This window comes from Palaemon carinicauda, chromosome 9, assembly GCF_036898095.1.
Source record: "Palaemon carinicauda isolate YSFRI2023 chromosome 9, ASM3689809v2, whole genome shotgun sequence".
Classification (NCBI taxonomy): Eukaryota; Metazoa; Arthropoda; class Malacostraca; order Decapoda; family Palaemonidae; genus Palaemon; species Palaemon carinicauda.
The window spans coordinates 18,522,788-18,541,853 of record NC_090733.1 but is presented as its reverse complement, the minus strand read 5'-3'; the positions used below and the strand labels follow the sequence as shown (position 1 = coordinate 18,541,853).

Below are 19,066 nucleotides of genomic sequence, written 5' to 3'. Positions count from 1 at the left end.
CATACCTTATCTTTTACTTCAATTTTGTATTCTTTACATATTTTCCAGTGTGAATTCTATGATGTTTTATGAGATAACTTCTATCAGAAAATGCTTTGTTACAAAAATTGCATTTAAATGGCTTCTCTCCAGTATGAACTCTATGATGGTCTGCCAGACTACTTTTCTTATAAAATGCTTTGTCACAGAAACTGCACTTAAATGGCTTATCCCCAGTATGAATTTTATAATGCATTATGAGACTACCTTTATGAGCAAATGCTTTATCACAGGCGCTGCATTTAAATGGCGTCTCCCCAGTATGAATTCTATGATGGTCTATGAGATCGTGTTACTGTGGAAATGTTTTGTAACACAAACTGCACTTAAAGGGCTTCTCCCCACTATGAATTTTGTGATGCGCTATAAGATATCTTTTCAGAGAAAATGCTTTGTTACAGAAACTTCACTTGAAGGGATTCTCCCCACTATGAATTTTATGATGCGCTATAAGATAACTTTTCAGACAAAATGCTTTGTCACAGAAACTGCACTTAAATGGCTTATCCACAGTATGAATCTTATAATGCTTTGTGAGATTACCTTTCAAAGAAAATGTTTTGTCACAGACACTGCATTTAAATGGCTTCTCCACAATATGAATTTTATGATGCTTTGTGAGACTGCCTTTTTGAGAAAATGCTTTGTCACAGAAACAGCATCTAAAGGGCTTCTCCCCACTATGAATTTTATGATGCTCTGCAAGATATCTTTTCTGAGAAAATGCTTTGTCACAGAAACTGCACTTAAATGGCTTCTCTCCAGTGTGAACTCTATGATGGTCTGCCAGACTACCTTTATTATAAAATGCTTTGTCACAGAAACTGCACTTAAATGGCTTATCCCCAGTATGAATTTTATAATGAATTATTAGACTAACTTTATGAGCAAATGCTTTATCACAGATACTGCAATTAAATGGCGTCTCCCGAGTATGAATTCTATGATGGACTGTGAGATCGTGTTTTTGTGAAAATGCTTTGTAACATAAACTGCACTTAAAGGGCTTCTCCCCACTATGAATTTTATGATGCGCTATAAGATATCTTTTCAGGGAAAATGATTTTTTACAGAAACTGCACTTGAAGGGATTCTCCCCACTATGAATTTTATGATGCGCTATAAGATATCTTTTCTGAGAGAATGCTTTTTCACAGAAACTGCACTTGAATATCTTCTCCCCAGTATGAATTTTATAATGCTCTGGAAAACGGTATTTCTGAGAAAATGCTTTGTTACAGACATTGCTCTTAATGTCTGATACATCAGAGTCCAAAGAATATTTCATGTCACCTTCGGGTGACTCAAATATTTCTGCCTCTGCTTTGAATTCTATGTCTGGCTCTGCTTTGAATTCTGGCTCTACTTGGAATTCTATGTCTGGCTCTGCTTTGAATTCTGGCTCTGCTTTGAATTCCTTGTCTGGATCCATGAGAAGAGAGTCATCATCAAAGAGCCCCAAATTATCAACCAAATCATCATTTTCCAACTTGACTTCAGTGTGTGAAAATGAATCTTCCTTTTCAATTTTAATTGGAAATTCTAATGATCCTGAGTTCTCCATCCTCTCTCTATTACTAGATGACATCCTCTTCAAGATTATCTCCAACAGTGTCCAATGATGAAGTCAACACTAAACAGCCTATTCTTTACATACAATTCGTATTGCATGAACCAACACAGACCCTTCTTCCTTTTTCCCAGTCCTGTCTCTTTTGCAGATATCTTCAGCAGTTCACAAAATCTTGCCACAAGAGGAGGACGATCATTCCCTTTGAGAAGAAAAGTCTGAAATAACAGAGAACAACTATTATTGGAAAAGGGCAAGATGAAAATGTTGGAATTTTTATAAATAAAATGAAGACTTTTAAACTAAAATTATTTTTTTTACAAATTTGTATTTTTCCTAACTATGTAAACCATAGTTCTTTACTATAGAAGGATAACAGTGAAGGCTAGAATATGACAGTTAACACTTTTAATGATTAAAAAATGGAAGGTAATTATGTTGTGAGAAGCATGAGGCAACCGCTTCTTGTAGCTAACTGTGACCTCAATTGGAATGCAGCAGGGACTTATGTCAGGGGTTGGTGATGGTGGGCAAGTTTGAGTAAAGAACTAAGATTTGTATAGTTAAGAACCCAGTGGTTGTCCCACTAGTGTTGGAAAGCATGGCGAAAATGCTTGGGGATCTAGTACTGGTGAGCAGTACACCTGAAGTTTCTGGTTGACGGATGTCGTGAACAGGTCTTTTGTTGGCTTAACCTCACAAAGTCAAGATTTTGTTTACTATTTGATCATTCAAAGACCACTCAGAGCCTACTATCTGAATTGTCCTACTCAGATGCTTTTCTTGCCCAAGATGAAACGGTCTGACAGGGCTACCAAGTTGTCTTCCGTCCATTTGTTATTTCTACAGCTAGATGGCAAAGGTGCTGTGAAAAGGTACCTGCTTTTTTGTTTAGATATGCCACTACAGTGGTGTTGTTACTCATGTGCACCAAGGAGTGTCCTGAAAGGAGCTGTTGGAGTTGTTTGTGGGCCAGAAAGGCTGACCTCATTTCCAGGAGGTTTATGTGACAATGTTGCTCAGACTTGGACAACAGTCCAGAGGTCATGTGCTGCAACACATGAGCCCCCACCATTCTTTGGATGCATCTGTGAAGAGCATCAATTCCGGGGGAGATGAGAAAAGATCTACTCCACACAAGAGGTCGATATCTGATACCCACCAACTCAGTCTCTCTTTTGCTCTCCCCCCACAGGAACCTGAAAGTTCAAGGTGTCTTTGAGCTGAATTTAAAAGGTCTTCAGTTGCCACTAGACAGACCGGATGCGAAATCGACCATTGGGCACTAGACACTACAAGGTTGAGTGACCTAACAAGTGAGCTCACTGGTGTGCTGGTAGAAAGTCTTGCAACAAAAAGGAGCTCACTGCCCACTTTAGTCTCTATTCTGCTCTCAGACGGAAAGACTTTGCCTAGTTGAGTGTCTATTTGCATCAAGAGATATACCAGTTTCTGTGATGGTTGCAGGGAGGACTTCTCGTGAATTTCCACGAGCCCCAGATCAAGGCAAAAACTCAAGAAGCCTGTCTTGGCGTAGGAGAAGGGTCTCTACCAAGTCTGCTAGAATCAGCTAGACATCTCAATATACAAAGGCTGTTCTTGAGGGCCCAAGTTGACAGTAGGGAGGAAACACTCGTGTTAAAACCTGAGGTGCTGTGAACAGGTATATTCGTTTGTTTGGGATGAATCTTAGGTACTTACTTGATGATGGATGGATTGGGATCTGGAAGTATGCATCTTTCAGATTCAGTGTTATCAATAAGTCCTTGGTTCTTACGGCCTGATCATGTCTGCCATCTCCAAATTTAAATGAAGTTTGTTGTTCAATCTTGTTCAGGGTGGAGAGATCGATGATTAGTCTCCAGCCTCCAGATGCCTTCTCTACAAGAAAGAGTAAACTGTAAAAGCCTGAGGATCTGTCTAGGACCTCTTGGAGAACAGCCTCTTCTTGCCTTTGTCCTCTCTTCCTCTTCTGTGGGTTGATTGGAAAAGTTCCCAATCTTCTCCACTCTGGGTTTAGGCTAATTTTAATGGCTTTTGAGTCCAGGTACCATTTGTATCTGGAAGACCACTGTTTAGGAGGATGAGGGGCAGAAGGCAGAAGAGCCTGCCTCACGGTAGTGCTCCCAAGTCTCAGGTCAAAAGGTGGAATGACCTTCTCACAGGATTTTGACACCGCAAGATGGGATACGAGGAATACCTGCGAAAGGTGGCCCCTGAGCAGGACCGAAGATTGCTTGCTGGACTGTCTTTACCACGTCAAGAAACCATGGGGTGTCTTTTGTAAAGGAAGGAGCATCCGCTGGGGCACCATGGGAGTCACCGTGCTTAGGTAATTTTCTGGCTGTAACCAGTATAGGGCAATCACATCTAGGTGTTCTGTCGTGCTCGCTAGCAAATTGTAATTACCCGCGCGGTGAGTTAGCACGCATTACCATGGTAATGAGTACGGGAGCACTCTCGCAAAAAACCGTAGCTGTGCGAACAGGAGTTCATGGCCAACCTACCGAGGTGGCTCACACAGCTGAGCCTGCATGAGCAATCCCTCTGGGTGAATAGGTAATCGTGAGCGCACTATTGTGGTAGCGTTTATATGTAAATGCTCTAGTGCACCTGAAGCAGTGCGCCTATGCACTACCTTTGAGGAGCTTGCCATGAGATCGTGAGGGTGAGACCAGGGTCCCGCGTACACATTCATCAACGAGAGGGGCTACCACTTGAAACTCGCTAACGCTCAGTGGTTGGGTGCACGACAACATACATAACTCTCTCACTAGGTTAGGGTCTGTGCACCCATAAGCCAAAGCACAGACACTCACCAGCGCTCCAACAGGAGATTGGTGAGTAACATTGAGTGTTCTAACATTGGGAGGTGCAAAATGTTAAGGGTTTCTTGTGTCAGTACACACACCAAGGAAGGTGGGCTCTTCCCCACTGACAGAAAGAAACCCAAGGCAGTGGTCCCTAAGGTCCTGGCCTCACAAAACGTGACACGACATCGAGGGGCAGGAACTGAGAACAGTCGCCGTACCACACTGTCATCTTGATCCAAAGAACAGGAAAGAGGCACAATCGTTTCCTAAACCCATGTCTCAGATGTGAAAGTAAATATATCAAATCTAAATGCTTTCTCTATTGAGACATGACAAACTTATAACAGAGTTTGTATTTTCCCTAACATACAAATCGGAATTCTTTACTATAGGAGATATTCTAGCGCGAGCTGGAAAATACGGCAGAAAACCTTAACAAGGTCGTTAACGACCGGCCCGGTAGTTATCCACCTGTTAGCGGTGGGGGACTGCCGGTCGGTAGCTACTGAATACCTTCAATCGGATTCTAGCTAGGACTATTTTTGGGGGCGGTGACGGAGGGAAGATTTGTATAAAGAATTAGGGTTTGTATGTTAGGAAAAGTACAAACTCTGTTATAAGTTTGTCATTTGTTCCTACACTTGATACAAACCCTCATTCTTTACTACAGAAGACTTAGTCTTGAGGCCAGGGTGGTCGAGGAGTTCCCTATTCCTAGGGAAAAAGATCCTCAGACTAGACTCTTTTGACAAAAAAAATCTTCCGTTAAACTTTTCTATGTAGATCCCCATAATCTTAGCATGACTGAGAGTTTGTAATTATGTGGAAACAACTGTTTCAGGATGAAGAGGGTCAGGAACATTCGACTCGGACCCTTTCCTACTTAGGATTCCCCTGACCTTGAAAAGGGGAACCTGCATGACTACAGTATAACTTATACCCTGAGAGAGGAGTCAGATGAGTTTCATACCTTATTTCTATTGGCTAGTCCAGCTGAAACTGGCTACAGACTAGGATACGCAGATGGGAGGGAGAAGGAAGCGCAGAAGATAGATGGATGTCCTTCTAAAAACCTAGTGTAACACAGAATCCTCGACCATGGATACGGTCCCCTGAAAGGGCGTAAAGTAGCTACAGCACCTGCTAACCTGCCACAATAGGCCTATAGAAAAGGTGTTTAGAGACCTATGTGTCACATTGGTTAAATAGCGAGTGGTGAATGTAGATTGGCGTTTCCAGACTCCAGCTCTTAAGACTTGGGAGACTGAAAAATTTGTCTTAAAAGCCACTTTGGCAGCCACTCCCCTAACTTGATGGTCTTTGGGTTGAGCTGTCTCTGGGTCTCCGTGAATGGCTCTCGCAATAACTTTCTTAAGCCAGAAAGAGATGGTGTTGCAAGAGATTCTCTTCTTTTCCTTGTTGGTACTGAGGAAGAGATGACGGAGGCGTGGTCTGAAAGGTCTGGTGCGCTTCAAGTATTTCCTTAGCAGCCTGACTGGGCATAGTAGCAATTGGTCTGTATCCTGTGTTACCTTATTGAGGCTGGAAAATTGAAATTCTCTAAACCTCTCATCGGCCGATGAAGGATTCTTTGTTTTGGCCACAAAGCCTGGCACGAAGTTGAGCGAGACCTCTCCCCATCCTCTAGAATGGGTGACTTCGTAGGAAAGACCATGTAGTTCACCGACCTTTTTGCCGAGGCCAGAGCTACTAGGAAGACGGTCTCAAGGGTTAGGAAGTAGTTAGAGGTCCTATTTAAGGCTCATAGGGTGGACCCTTCAAGGAGCGTAAGACCAGGGACACTTCCCAAAGTGGTGGTCTAATCTCAACTGGGGGGCAAGATCTCTCAAAACCTCGAATCAACAAGGTGATATCTTCTGAGGTGGAAAGGTCAACCTCTCTTAGTTTACAGATGAGGTTTAAGGCTGAACGATAGCCTTTAATTGCTGAGACTGAGAGGAGTTTTTCCTCTTGAGGTACACAAGGAAGTCTGCCATTAATGGAAGAGAGGGACCGAGTGGAGACACGCCTCGCCCTCTACACCAAGCTGCAAACGCTCTCCATCTTGCTTGGTAGAGGTTTGTGGAAGATTGGCGCAGGTGCCTGGACATGTGCTCAGCCACCTTCCCTTAAAAGCCTCTGCTTCTGAGGAGTGACTGGACAGCCTCCAGGCGTGAAGCTTCAGGAAGGGGAATCTCCCGTGGGGGCCACCAATGTGTGTCTGCGTCAGCAGAAGGGGTTCTGGAGGAAGAGACCTTGGAACCTGAACCAGCAGGGAAAGAAGGTCTGCGTACCATTCTCTGCTTGGCCATGCCGGAGCTATTAGGGTTAGCTTGCAGTTCCTGGAGGTCCTGAGTTTGTTGATCACCCTTCTGAGCATACAAAAGGGTGGAAAGGCGTATGCGTCCAGGTTGTCCCAAGAATGTTGAAGGGCGTCCTGGATTGCTGCCTGATGGTCAGGAACTGTGGACCCGTAGCAGGGAAGTTTCGCATTCAGAGAAGTGGCGAACAGGTCTATTGTGGGGAAACCCCACAAAGCTATTACTGTCTTCGCTACTCGAGGATCCAAAGACCATTCGCCACTCAACACTTGATGATGCCTGATCAGTTGATCCGCCACGATGTTTCTCCGGCCTGGAATAAACCTGGCTGTGAGAGAAATGTTGTAACCTTTCGCCCATTGGCAAATCTGGACTGCTAGCAGACAAAGGACTCTTGTCAGAGTACCCCCTTGTTTGTTTATGTACGAGACGGTTGTGGCTTTGTCACTCATCAGCACCACCTCTCGTCCTTGTAGATCTTTTACAAAGTATTTTAGGCCTTTCCAGGCTTCTAATAATTCCAGGTGATTTATATGGAGAGTTTGTTCTCTTGGAGACCAAACTCCTGATGCTAATTTCGGGCCTAGGTGGGAACCCCAGCCCCGTAGCGATGCGTCCGAAAAGAGTTTTAACTTTGGACTGGGGCTTTGGAGAGGAGTGCCCTTTTGGGTATTCTTTTTGGTTGACCACCAATGAAGATCTTGTAACACCAGAGCTGGAACCTCCACTGACAAGAATGGGGAATCGATCTTTTGAGACAAATGGGTCTTCAGATGCCACTGGAGACTTCTCATTCTTGATCTTCCCCCTGGAACTAGTTTTTCCAGGGAGGAAAGATGGCCCAGAATTCTCTGCCACAACTTGGCTGTGGGAGGCAGTGGTGGCAAGAGTTGGGCGATCGATTGTTCAACCCTCCGAAGTCTGTCTTCCGAGGGGAAAACCCTCCCTACCTGGGTGTTGATGGACATACCCAGACAGTTTAAGACTTGGGTTGGAATCAAACAAGACTTCTTTGTGTTTACAAGGATCCCCAGATCCTTGTAAAGGTCTAGAAGTCTTCTCAGGTGATCCAGAGCTAGCTCCCTCGACAAGGCCAGGAGTAGCCAATCGTCTAGGTACCTTAGCAGTCTTATCCCGTGCTTGTGAGCCCACGAGGAAACGAGCTCGAAAAACCTCATAAAGACCCACGGGGCGGTCAAGAGGCCAAAGCATGGGACTTTGAACTCGAAGATTCGACCCTGAACCAGAAAGCACAGGAATTCCGATATGCATGATGGATCGGCACTTGGAAATATGTCTTTTAAGCCCACGGATGCCATAAAGTCTCCTGGACGCATCGCTTGGATCACGGAGGCTGCTGTCTCCATTTTGAATGGAGTTTGCTTCACAAACTGATTCAAGGTGGAGAGATCAATTACTGGTCTCCAACCTCCCGAGGCTTTCTCTACCAGAAAGAGGTGACTGAAAAACCTCAGGGAGGTATTGGAGACCTGTTGTATGGCGCCTTTTAGAAGCATGTTCTGGATCTCCTGAGCTAGGGCTTGCTGTTTCCCGGGATCCCGAGGGACCTGGGAGGATGAGATCGGGGGAGGAATTAGAGGAGGAGAGCCTATGAAGGGGATGCGGTACCCACAATGAAGCACCTTGATGGTCCATTGCATGGCCTCCATAGCCTTCCACCTCATCCAACTCCCCTGCAAGCAACCCCCTACGCACTGCGAGGGGGGAGCCGTGACCCTATTTCTGTCTAGGGTTCCTCCCTCTGCCTTTGGCCTTGGGAGGAGCCGACTTTCCTCTGCCCATAGGTCTTGCTATAAAAGAGGGGCGGCTGAGGCTCTTGGCTGGGAGTGGAGTTGCAGTTGTGGTTTCAGGTTGTGGAGTTAACTGCTGTTGCATTGTGTGAAGGGAGGCAGCCTTTTGCAACTCGGTGTCCTGCGTCTCTTTCCTTCAAGTCTCTAAGGCAGAGGAAACTGCTTGTTTAGAGAAGAGGAGAGGTTGTAGAAGGTCTGAGTTTCTCAAATCTGATTTCTCGGCCTTACCGATGCTCCTATGAAGGCTGGAAACTACTGATTCCCTCCTTTTGAGGACCCAATTGCCCCACATGGTTGCAGTTGTAGCAGTTAGGAAGTCCATTGTCTTGGCCCCAGCAGCTAGGACTTCCTGTAGGGACGGCATGGAGTTTTGGTTTGATAGGTCTTCGTGACTCGCTAGGTAGCCGACTGTGCCTGACCACGTGTCAAACCAGGATAATGCCTCCAGAAGGGACATTGAAGCTGCTTTCATTGCCGAGGCTTCTGTGGCAGTGAAGGAGACTGGGAGAGAAGAGAGTCTCTCTGAAGGGCAGCCAGGCGTGAGCCTTGATGTGAGGGGATCCAGGGTCAGAGGAGAAGGGTTGGCGTCTCTGACCTTGTAAAAGCGCTTTTGCCTCGAAAACGAGAATTGTAAAAGTTTATGGGATCCTTGCGACTTCAAGGAACCTGTTTCCCCCGAGACCTACTGCGAGACCTTCCTCACACGGCCTGCAGTGTGAATAGACCAGGGAAGTTTGATTCTGGTCTTAGGGTTTGGTGGAGAACGACATAGTCTGTCTAAAGCTGGAGCGTCGGTATGTCGAGGCGACAGATGTAGATCGCCGAGGCCTGAGATATTACACATAGTTCTTAGAGACCTGAGATAGGAGGACTCTAAGTCCTTTGATGGTTGCTCTTCCGAGGAATCTTCCGGTTGTGCTAATTCCTCGTGAGGAAGGGCGATAGAAGTCAGAGTGTCTGGAGGTAACGGCGAAGTAGGAGACTCCATTGCCGTTGTTCCAAGGGAAGGCTGAGCGCTGGATAATGGCACCGCGAGCGCTTGACCTTGCCTGGAAGTCGATGGTCTAGGCATAGGTGACCGAATTATCGGTACTGTCTTAGCAAGATTCGTAGAGATTCCTCTTTTTGAAGGGTCTGAAGAACGAGGTAGAAGAGGTTGCATTGATCGGCGATCTGGCCTTTTCCCTCTGCTCTCAACCGAGAAGAAGAATGGTTGAACCCCTGCGTCTTCTTCCGAGGTTCTCGTGAGGCTCGTATTCCATAGCAAGGGAACCGGTGCTGTCTTGTCTGAAACATGAGGGCGAGGTGATTGACCCCGCGCAGATATGCCCGGAGACTTGCCCGATCGGGAGGTTGAAGGACGGGAGCGCTCTCTCTCTGATGATATGTAGCGACGGTGAGGAGAAGTGCTCTTTCTCCCTTTCCTAGAGCGATCTGAGCTCCTCAAACTAATATGTGAAGAAGAAGGATCACCCTCAGAGTACGCTTTTTCCTTGACCGTGCTGCGGGCGGGATTAGATGAAAAATCGTGGGGAGAGCTTATTACGTTTTGGAAAACTCTTTTGTGACAAAGAGCGAGAACGTATCGTAGTGCTCTTTTTTCTTGAAGCGCCTAGAGCCCCTAGATGATCCCTCGCGAGAGGGAGTCTATAGCGAGGCAGAACAATGACGCGAGGAAACGCTCTTCTTATGTTTGTGACGAGAGCGCTTATAGTCTCTCGGCAAGATTGATTGATTGATTTAAAGTTTTCAGGCATCCTGACATCTAAGGTCATTGACGCCGGCTCTCTCGGCAAGACATTTCGTGAAGAGATAGAAGGCAAGGAAAAGCGAGAACGATGATGTCTCTTCCTATGTCGCCTGTCTCTCCGACGAGAACGTCTGGGCGAAGGAGAGCGAGCTCTCCTTTTCCTCTTCTCTCTCCTAGCCTCCGAGGGGGGCGAGGATGATGGTGATGATGAGGAGGAGGAGGGGGAGGTACTGCGATGTTTGCACTTGCGACGTTGTAGTTTTGTAGAAGCACAAGCGAGGTGCGAAGTAGGCGCCGCCGGAGCTGAAGTTACTATATCTACTGAAACTTCTGCGGGTGCCGACTGAGTTGACGGGAGGTAGGCGAGGTCCGGAACTCCCGAGGGTTCCAAAACAGAAGGGACCTGAGGTAAAACTGTGCCCGCGAGGAACTGGTTCCACACTTCCTCCGAAGGAGAACCAGGGAGTCCAAGGGCAGGCTATACCGCTCGTACATGATCTGGAATGGAAGCGGTAATAGAGTCATTCCCGGTGGCGGAAAAAAATTGTCCCAGTGGGAGGGGCAACGTGATCCGCCTGACCAAGGGGAATGGGGGTTAAATCAATGGTGCCGCTCTTCCTTGACTTCCCCCCACAGGATGGAGGCAAGGAAGAGTTTAAAGGGAGAGATCAAGAGGCCGAAGAAGAGGCCCGAGATTCCTTACCTTTCGACGGCGAACCTGGAGGTAACGAATCCTTTTTGGATTTCTTCTTCTTCCTCCTTACGAATTTTCCCCACTGAGAGGGCAACCATTCTCTACATACTTGCCAGGGGGAGCCTTCAGAGCACCCATAACCTCTGCACGAAAGGCATAGGGAATGAGGATCCACCTTCGGTGGTGACATAAATGTGCCACATGATTTCGGGGGAACCCCGGGACACTTCCTCATAATAGAGGACATCACATCTTAACAAAGAAAAAAGAAAAAGAGTTAATTAAAAACACAATAAAGAAAGACTAGTCTGCAGGAGCAATGGTGTTACCACTGCAACGGCTAGAATTCGATTGAAGGTATTCAGTAGCTACCAACCGGCAGGCCCGAACCACTAACAGGTGGATAACTACCGGCCCAGTCATTAACGACCTTGTTAAGGTTTTCTGCCGTATTTTCCGGCTCACGCTAGAATATCTCCTATAGTAAAGAATAAGGGTTTGTATCAAGTGCAGGAACAAATGTGCATTTCATAATAAAAAAGTGTGAAGGGAAATAAAGTGTAAATGAAATACAAAAATTGTTATAAAATAATATATTCAATTATAAAATGCATGTTATAAAGATGATAACTCAAATTTCCATGTACTTCTTACAGCATAAGAATATTACAAAATAAGCTTCAATTAAATACAAATAACCATGAAAAAAATTGAAAAAATATTAAAAATCAATTTATAATTTTACAGACAGTAAAACATTTCCTTTTCTATTTAGTCCAACTGACAAAAATATTATTTTAAGAAAAGCTTCAAAGTAAAGTAACTTTTTTAATTAGAAAGTCTGAACTTTACCTCAGAATTCAAATTGAAAAGGAACCTTTCTATCAGTAAGGACACAAATCAGATATAAAAAACTAGTGCCAAGGTTTGACACATTTATCAATGCACAAGAAGAGGATGAAAGATAACTCGCTTTGGCAAAGTCTGTCCCAATATTGTCAGCCACTCAAAGATGGTTCGGTTAGCTGGAAACATAATTGCTTAGTTTGATCATGTGCATTCAATAAACTAACCTTATCACTAAATCCACAAAATAATGTTACAGTAACACTGTACTTTGGTGTTAGAGCAAATTCAGTATTGGGAAACAGGGGATGAATGAGCAACAAAAGACGACAGTGTTGGTGACTCGAGGCCTTACTGGCTTGTCTGTCTCTTTCTGGAGCTTTGAGCTCATACATCAAGACATGGGTTTTATGAAAGAGTCTGTGGAATGGAAAGATGTTATTTGAGTGAAGGCTTTCAGATAAAGAACAGGGGATCTAAGTATGTTTCAATGCAGCATAATGGGGATTTGATACGTGTAAGAAGGAAGAGCTATTAAAATGTTTAAGTCAATGAGTAGATAAGAGATAAAAAAGCGAAAGAAAACTCAATGGAATCAAAATGCAGCAGTAAAGATTGAAGAAAGCAGAGTGAATGAGCAGACGACTCTGCACTGGATGCTGATTCCCGCCAAAATTATGCAAAGATTGATACTGGGTGATGTGCATGGGAACATAGTATGTGGACCCTTAGTGCCTGGAAATCGTGTATGCAAGGGGAAGGTGTTCACTGCTTGTGAAAACCAGAAAACTCAGATTTCCTAAGGGCAGTTCATAGCAGGGGCTTGTGCCCTTATAACTTGTACTTGCATGATGATGGCACTCATGGATGATTGTGAGCATAAAGGATCGTGCATGTGAAATGTTGGGTATAGAGACAATTTTGCTTGTGCCATTCTTGTGTGTGTGATGTTCATGAGTTTGTAATATCTCTCATGCTTGAAGCTAGCAATGACCGTGAACTTATACAAGTTCTATATCATGAGGGCAATTGTGGTTGTGGAGACAATTATGCGTGTGGAGAGGGGCCAAGAGGTGACCGTGATCATATTCATCACCTTGATTTTGGTAGATAATTGTCATGTATCATTAGACGGTCGCAGCGCTCACGAAGGTCTTGTGGAGGCCTGGATTGACATGCAGGCTTCATCATGTGTACGCAAGGGGACGGTGGGGGGGGGGAGCCTTACTTTACCTTATTGCCTTATTCTATGTTTGAGTTCCCCAAGGTCCTTCAGTATGAGGCACCTCGTATATCCACCAGAGAGTTGCTAATGCATATTCCGGTGTATTTTGCATGTTCTAGTCTTGGATGGTCCGGGATACATCTTAGGTATTTATCAAGCTTATTCTTAAACACATCTACACTCACTCCTGATATGTTTCTTAGATGAGCTGGCAGCGCATTAAATAGTCACTGCATTATCGATGCTGGTACGTAGTGGAAATGTCCTGTGTGCCTTTCTTAGATTTCCTGGTATATTTTTTAGCATTATTAATCTACCTCGGCTTGCTCTTTCTGGTATTTTTAGCTCCATGATATTTTCAGTAATTCCTTCTATTTGTTTCCATGCTTGTATTATCATGTAGTGTTCTACACTCCTTTCTAGACTGTATAGTTCTAAAAATTGCAGTTTTTCCCAGTAGTCAAGGTCCATAACTTCTTCTATTTTAGCAGTATAGGACCTTTGTACAATCTCTATTTGTGCAAGATCCTTTTGGTAGTGTTGTACAGTTGCCTCAAAGTATTCCTTTACCCCTTACGCTTATGTTTTATGAAAATAGTATGGTAACACCGCAATGAAAGCCTATTTGTCTTGTAACGACGGACGTGAATGGTCGAGCTATTGGTATGCCAGTGCTCCTATTTTTATAAACACTACTGTAGACAATATATTAATGATATACGAATAATAGTTCACATTACAAGTGAAATAAGTTGCTGTTAAATACTTAGAAAAATAGTATAGTAACAGAGTAGTAATAATAGCAATGGTAAAAATCATATTCATTCCTGATTAATCAGACATCGTCAACCTTCGTTACATTCAGTTGAGGCAGGCGTTTGCTGAAATCCAACTTTAGTTCATAGTAGATATATGGGTTCTTTTTCAGAACATAATTATTTGAATGGAAATACGCTTTCGATTTATATAATCCATCAATTTATAAAGAAATGAGATCATAAACCGCAAATTTCAAGACCTATAAATATAATTTCATAAAGGCAATTATGATAGCCATTGACAGGTCATGATACGGAAGGCTTGGGGAAAAATTAATAGACAACCTGATGTATAAAGGAACAAATATATCCAGTGTATCATTCATATATATATATTTTTAATTCGAGCCACGTCTCACCAGAGTAGCCTAGATGGAAATTTCTCTGGGCGGTAATTAAACTCGAGTCATCTGAGTAACAACACACCTTAACCACCCTGATGGTCTTTATATCATTGGTAGATATGGTTGCACACCGATAAAATCAGTACTCATATAGTTGAGAGAGAGAGAGAGACTGAACTATGGTTGGTTTTATTTTGTCAATTTCGTTGGTATTATCAAACAATACTATATAGACCTTTTATAATACCTTGATAATGACAACAGGGACTCGATTAGATAAATGTTGTATAGCCATGTCATTATATAATAAGATAACTCCGATATCCTTGTGTCTTCAATACTTATTACAATACGGTGGGGGTCTGAAACAAGTTATTGACGTCAAACTAGCTGTTTCACAGATCTCGTTCAATATGTAATATTTCCCTCCACATATGACCTAACAAAACATCAAGAAGGAATCATCAGTCGCATGTTAATTTTTATGAAAATAAATTCCATGATGATCATTCTCAGAGTAGTAAGGTATAAATTCATGACGGGCAGTTCGAGAATTTATCGGTTGTCAAAAGCCCACTTGACAACGGAATTACTTTAGGGAATGTAAGTGCTTCGTAGGATATCACTTTTAATACTAAATATTCTAGATAAGATAATTAGCAATTAAAACTTGCAACTAGATGCACCATAGATGGGTAGATACATAGAGATAAAGAGATGGATTGAATTGCTTTCAGTTATCATCAGGTTTAGAATTTTTTTATTTTTATTTTACATTTAACTTAAATGACTAAATTGCACCCTCAGTTGAGCTGGCCTTGGTCTTAATCGTTGGTAAAAAATAAAATACCCAAGTCTTTTATTATATAATTATGAATTTTCTTTATTAAAATCAGCTGGATTCATCGATGAATTTATAGCAAATATCTGAAAACTATGTATTACAAATTTGTGATATTCAATGTTCAATCGCAATCATAACTTTGTATTAACCTTTTGTTTTAGTACTCAAGCGATACTGGTTGATTGAAGCTTATTATTTTTTTTTTTCAGTTTCCATTCTCATAACATTTCTTATATTTGTGGGCAAGGTTTAGTGAAATCACTATGGAAATAAATTATTTAATTCTAGTTATACAATGTTGAATTGTAAAAAAGAAAATAAGTAAAACAAGATCGTATTTGTAACATTAATATTTTGTCCATCCACCATTATGTGCAATAACATCTTGCAATCTGTTTTGCATTGACGAGACGTGGTTATACACAACTTGTCGGTTGCGGCGGGACAGTTCCCAATCGTTGAGAACATGCTGGAAAAGACGCTGGTGGTTACGCTCCTGACCCTGCTCCCAGCTGTAGACGATGTTCCCCCAGACATTTTCGATCGGGTTCAAGTCGCATGCTTTGCTCGGCCAGGGAAGGAGAACAATGTCGCGCTGTTCAGCAAACCATGCTCGGACAATCCTCGCAGTATGGATGGAACAGTTATCCTAAAAGAAATAATATAACTGATCAATCATACTGTTAGAACAAGGTGGAAGGAGAACAATTTATATTTTCAATATAAATGACGGCAAAATAATGCCGTTTAGTCCAGCAAAAGGAGTCACAATAATGATTGATAAAAGGGCTTGAGTAGCCAAGGAGGAGACGTGGGTGTTGTGTGTTGATAAGAATATTTGGTCTACTTTTCATGAAGAGGCAAAAAATACCTTGTAACAATTTCAGTGGCTTTATTTGGCCGCTTTAGATTCATCAGGGAATGTAGATCAATGATGTTGATGTAAGATCCTTTTACAGTTATAAAACTAATAAATCCAAGACAAAAGTCTTATTGAGTAATTTGAAACTACTTTATGACCAATATCAGCAATGAGTTGATACCATATTTGTCAAGAAAGGGCATTCATATAACTAAAAAAAAAACAAAAAAAACAATGCACATACCTGCATGAAAATTATCTGCTCAGGATAAGGAAGAGCATAAGCGCGAACGGAAGGAACCATCACCTCTTCCAAAATTTCGAGATACTGCTCAGCGTTGAACCTTCCACTGATCTCGGCCAATTCACCAACGCCATGCAGGTGTATCCACCCCCAAACGTTACAGGTGATATGGCCGCTTCTGGCTACTTGATAAATATTCTGGCTGTCGTATCTCGTGTTATCCCGCCTCCAGCACTGCAGACGACCATGCGTGTTAGAAGCGAAGGTCTTTTCGTCACTGAAAATTACTCTGCCCCAGAAGTCTAACCCCTCTTCCAAATAACGTTGAGCAAATTCCAGCCGTGCCGTTTTATGACGATCCTCCAGCTTTTGTTTCACTGCCGGAGTCCTATGGTGGATACCGTCTGCGTGGAGCCTATTTCTTATAGTTCCAGACGAAACATGCAAGTTCAGTGTGTCCCTTATGGCAACTGCATTTATAAATGGGCTTTGCGTGGCTACTTCCGAAATCGCCCTATCTTCTTCTGGGGTCGTTTTTCTTGGCCCACCAGCTCTTGGCCTGTCGTTGAGGTTTCCAGACTCTTCCCATCTTCGACACCAAAGTCGAACTGTTGGCAATGAAATTCCTAATTCTCTTGCAATACGTTTGTAAGACATGCCAGAGTCTCTCATGCCTACAATTCTGCTCCTATTGCTGATTCTCTGTTGATTGCGATCCATTGTCTACTCTAGTCACTAAACCGCTACTCAAGAGAATGACATAATGGACTAACAGAGGTCACGACATCACTTACTGGCCCCGCCTCTCTCTCTCTTTCTGAGTTATACAGCTTTAATCGAGTCCCTGTGTCATTCTCAAGGTATTATAAAAGGTTTATATAGTACTGTTCGATAATACCAACGAAATTGACATAAAATAAACCCAACCATAGTTCAGTCTCTCTCTCTTATCTATATGAGTACGATTTTATCGGTGTGCAACCATATCTACCAATGATATAAAGACCATCAGGGTGGTTAAGGTGTGTTGTTACTCAGATGACTCGAGTTTAATTACCGCCCAGAGAAATTTCCATCTAGGCTACTCTGGTGAGACGTGGCTCGAATTAAAAATATATATATATATGAATGATACACTGGATATATTTGTTCCTTTATACATCGGGTTGTCTATTAATTTTTCCCCAAGCCTTCCGTATCATGACCTGTCAATGGCTATCATAATTGCCTTTATGAAATTATATTTATAGGTCTTGAAATTTGCGGTTTATGATCTCATTTCTTTATAAATTGATGGATTATATAAATCGAAAGCGTATTTCCATTCAAATAATTACGTTCTGAAAAAGAACCCATATATCTACTATGAACTAAAGTTGGATTTCAGCAAACGCCTGCCTCAACTGAATGTAACGAAGGTTGACGATGTCTGATTAATCAGGAATGAATATGATTTTTACCATTGCTATTATTACCACTCTGTTACTATACTATTTTTCTAAGTATTTAACAGCAACTTATTTCACTTGTAATGTGAACTATTATTCGTATATCATTAATATATTGTCTACAGTAGTGTTTATAAAAATAGGAGCACTGGCATACCAATAGCTCGACCATTCACGTCCGTCGTTACAAGACAAATAGGCTTTCATTGCGGTGTTACCATACTATTTTCATAAAACATAAGCGTAAGGGGTAAAGGAATACTTTGAGGCAACTGTACCATATCACATTGCAGTACTCGAGCGTACTATGTACATAAGTTTTGTAAAGCATAATCATGTGTTCAGCTTTTCTTGTTTTAAAGTGTCTGAATAACATTCCCATTTTTGCTTTACATTTAGCCAACAGTGTTGCTATTTGGTCGTTGCATAACATATTCCTATTTAACATTACACCAAGGTCTTTAATTGCTTCCTTGTTTGTGATTGTCTCGTTATTAGGTCCTTTGTATGCATATACCATTCCTTCTTTGTTTCCATAATTTATTGATTCAAATTTATTGGAGTTAAATACCATCCTTTTTATCTCTGCCCATTCATATATTTTGTTTAGATCTCTTTGTAGTGAGTTCATATCTTCATCACAAGTGATTTCTCTACTTATTCTTGTGTCATCGGCGAAACTTCTTACTACAGAGTTTTTAACATCACAGTCTATGTCAAACAGCATTGCAGCTAATACCGTACCCTGTGGCACACCAGATATTACCTGAGCTTCATCAGATTTCTCATCATTTGCAACCACTATCTGTTTTCCGTTTTGCAGGAATTCTTTTACCCATTTTCCTATCTATCCAACAATATTATGCTTTCTCATTTTTTTCTCAAATATATCATGGTCTACCTTGCCAAAGGCTTTTGCAAAATCTAGATAGATCTCATCTGTGTCTTTTTCATTTATCATATTTTTATATGTTTTCATAGTGTGCTATCAGTTGGGCTTGTGTATTTTCCGGGCACAAAACCGAGTTGACCTATATTAAACAAATTATTTTTAACCAAATGATTCATTATTTTCTTTTTATTACCCTCTCATACACCTTCATAATATGTGATGTTAGACTAACAGGTCTATAATTGCTTGCCTCTAGTCTTGATCCACCTTTGAAAATAGGGGTTATATAACCAAATTTGAATACATATATCTCGCTCATATCTAAACTTTGTCTTAGCAGTATTGCAAGCGGCTTCGCGTGAGCAATATTCACTAGTTTTTCAAATTCAAATTCTACCGCAATCAATTCACATTCTGTGTTGCTGTATTTTTCCCAGACTTTTCCTTGATTTATGTCTCTTCCATATATTGCAGTTCCCCTTGATTCCTATTTGTTCTGTTTGATCTATATGTTTGGAAACCTTTTATCTGGTCATCACTGTTAG

At 42.3% G+C, this 19,066-nt stretch overlaps 1 protein-coding gene across 1 annotated transcript; it reads right to left on the bottom strand.

Annotated features, from left to right (window-relative positions):
• Positions 1 to 445: 445 nt before the first annotated feature.
• Positions 446 to 1,627, bottom strand: LOC137646292 (zinc finger protein ZFP2-like). Its single transcript, XM_068379403.1, has one exon. The coding sequence runs from the start codon at positions 1,625 to 1,627 to the stop codon at positions 446 to 448; it is 1,182 nt and encodes a 393-aa protein (XP_068235504.1).
• Positions 1,628 to 19,066: the final 17,439 nt, after the last annotated feature.

Coding starts and splice junctions, on each gene's coding strand:
- LOC137646292 (XM_068379403.1), bottom strand. CDS start 1,627: ATGTCATCTAGTAATAGAGAGAGGATGGAGAACTCAGGATCATTAGAA.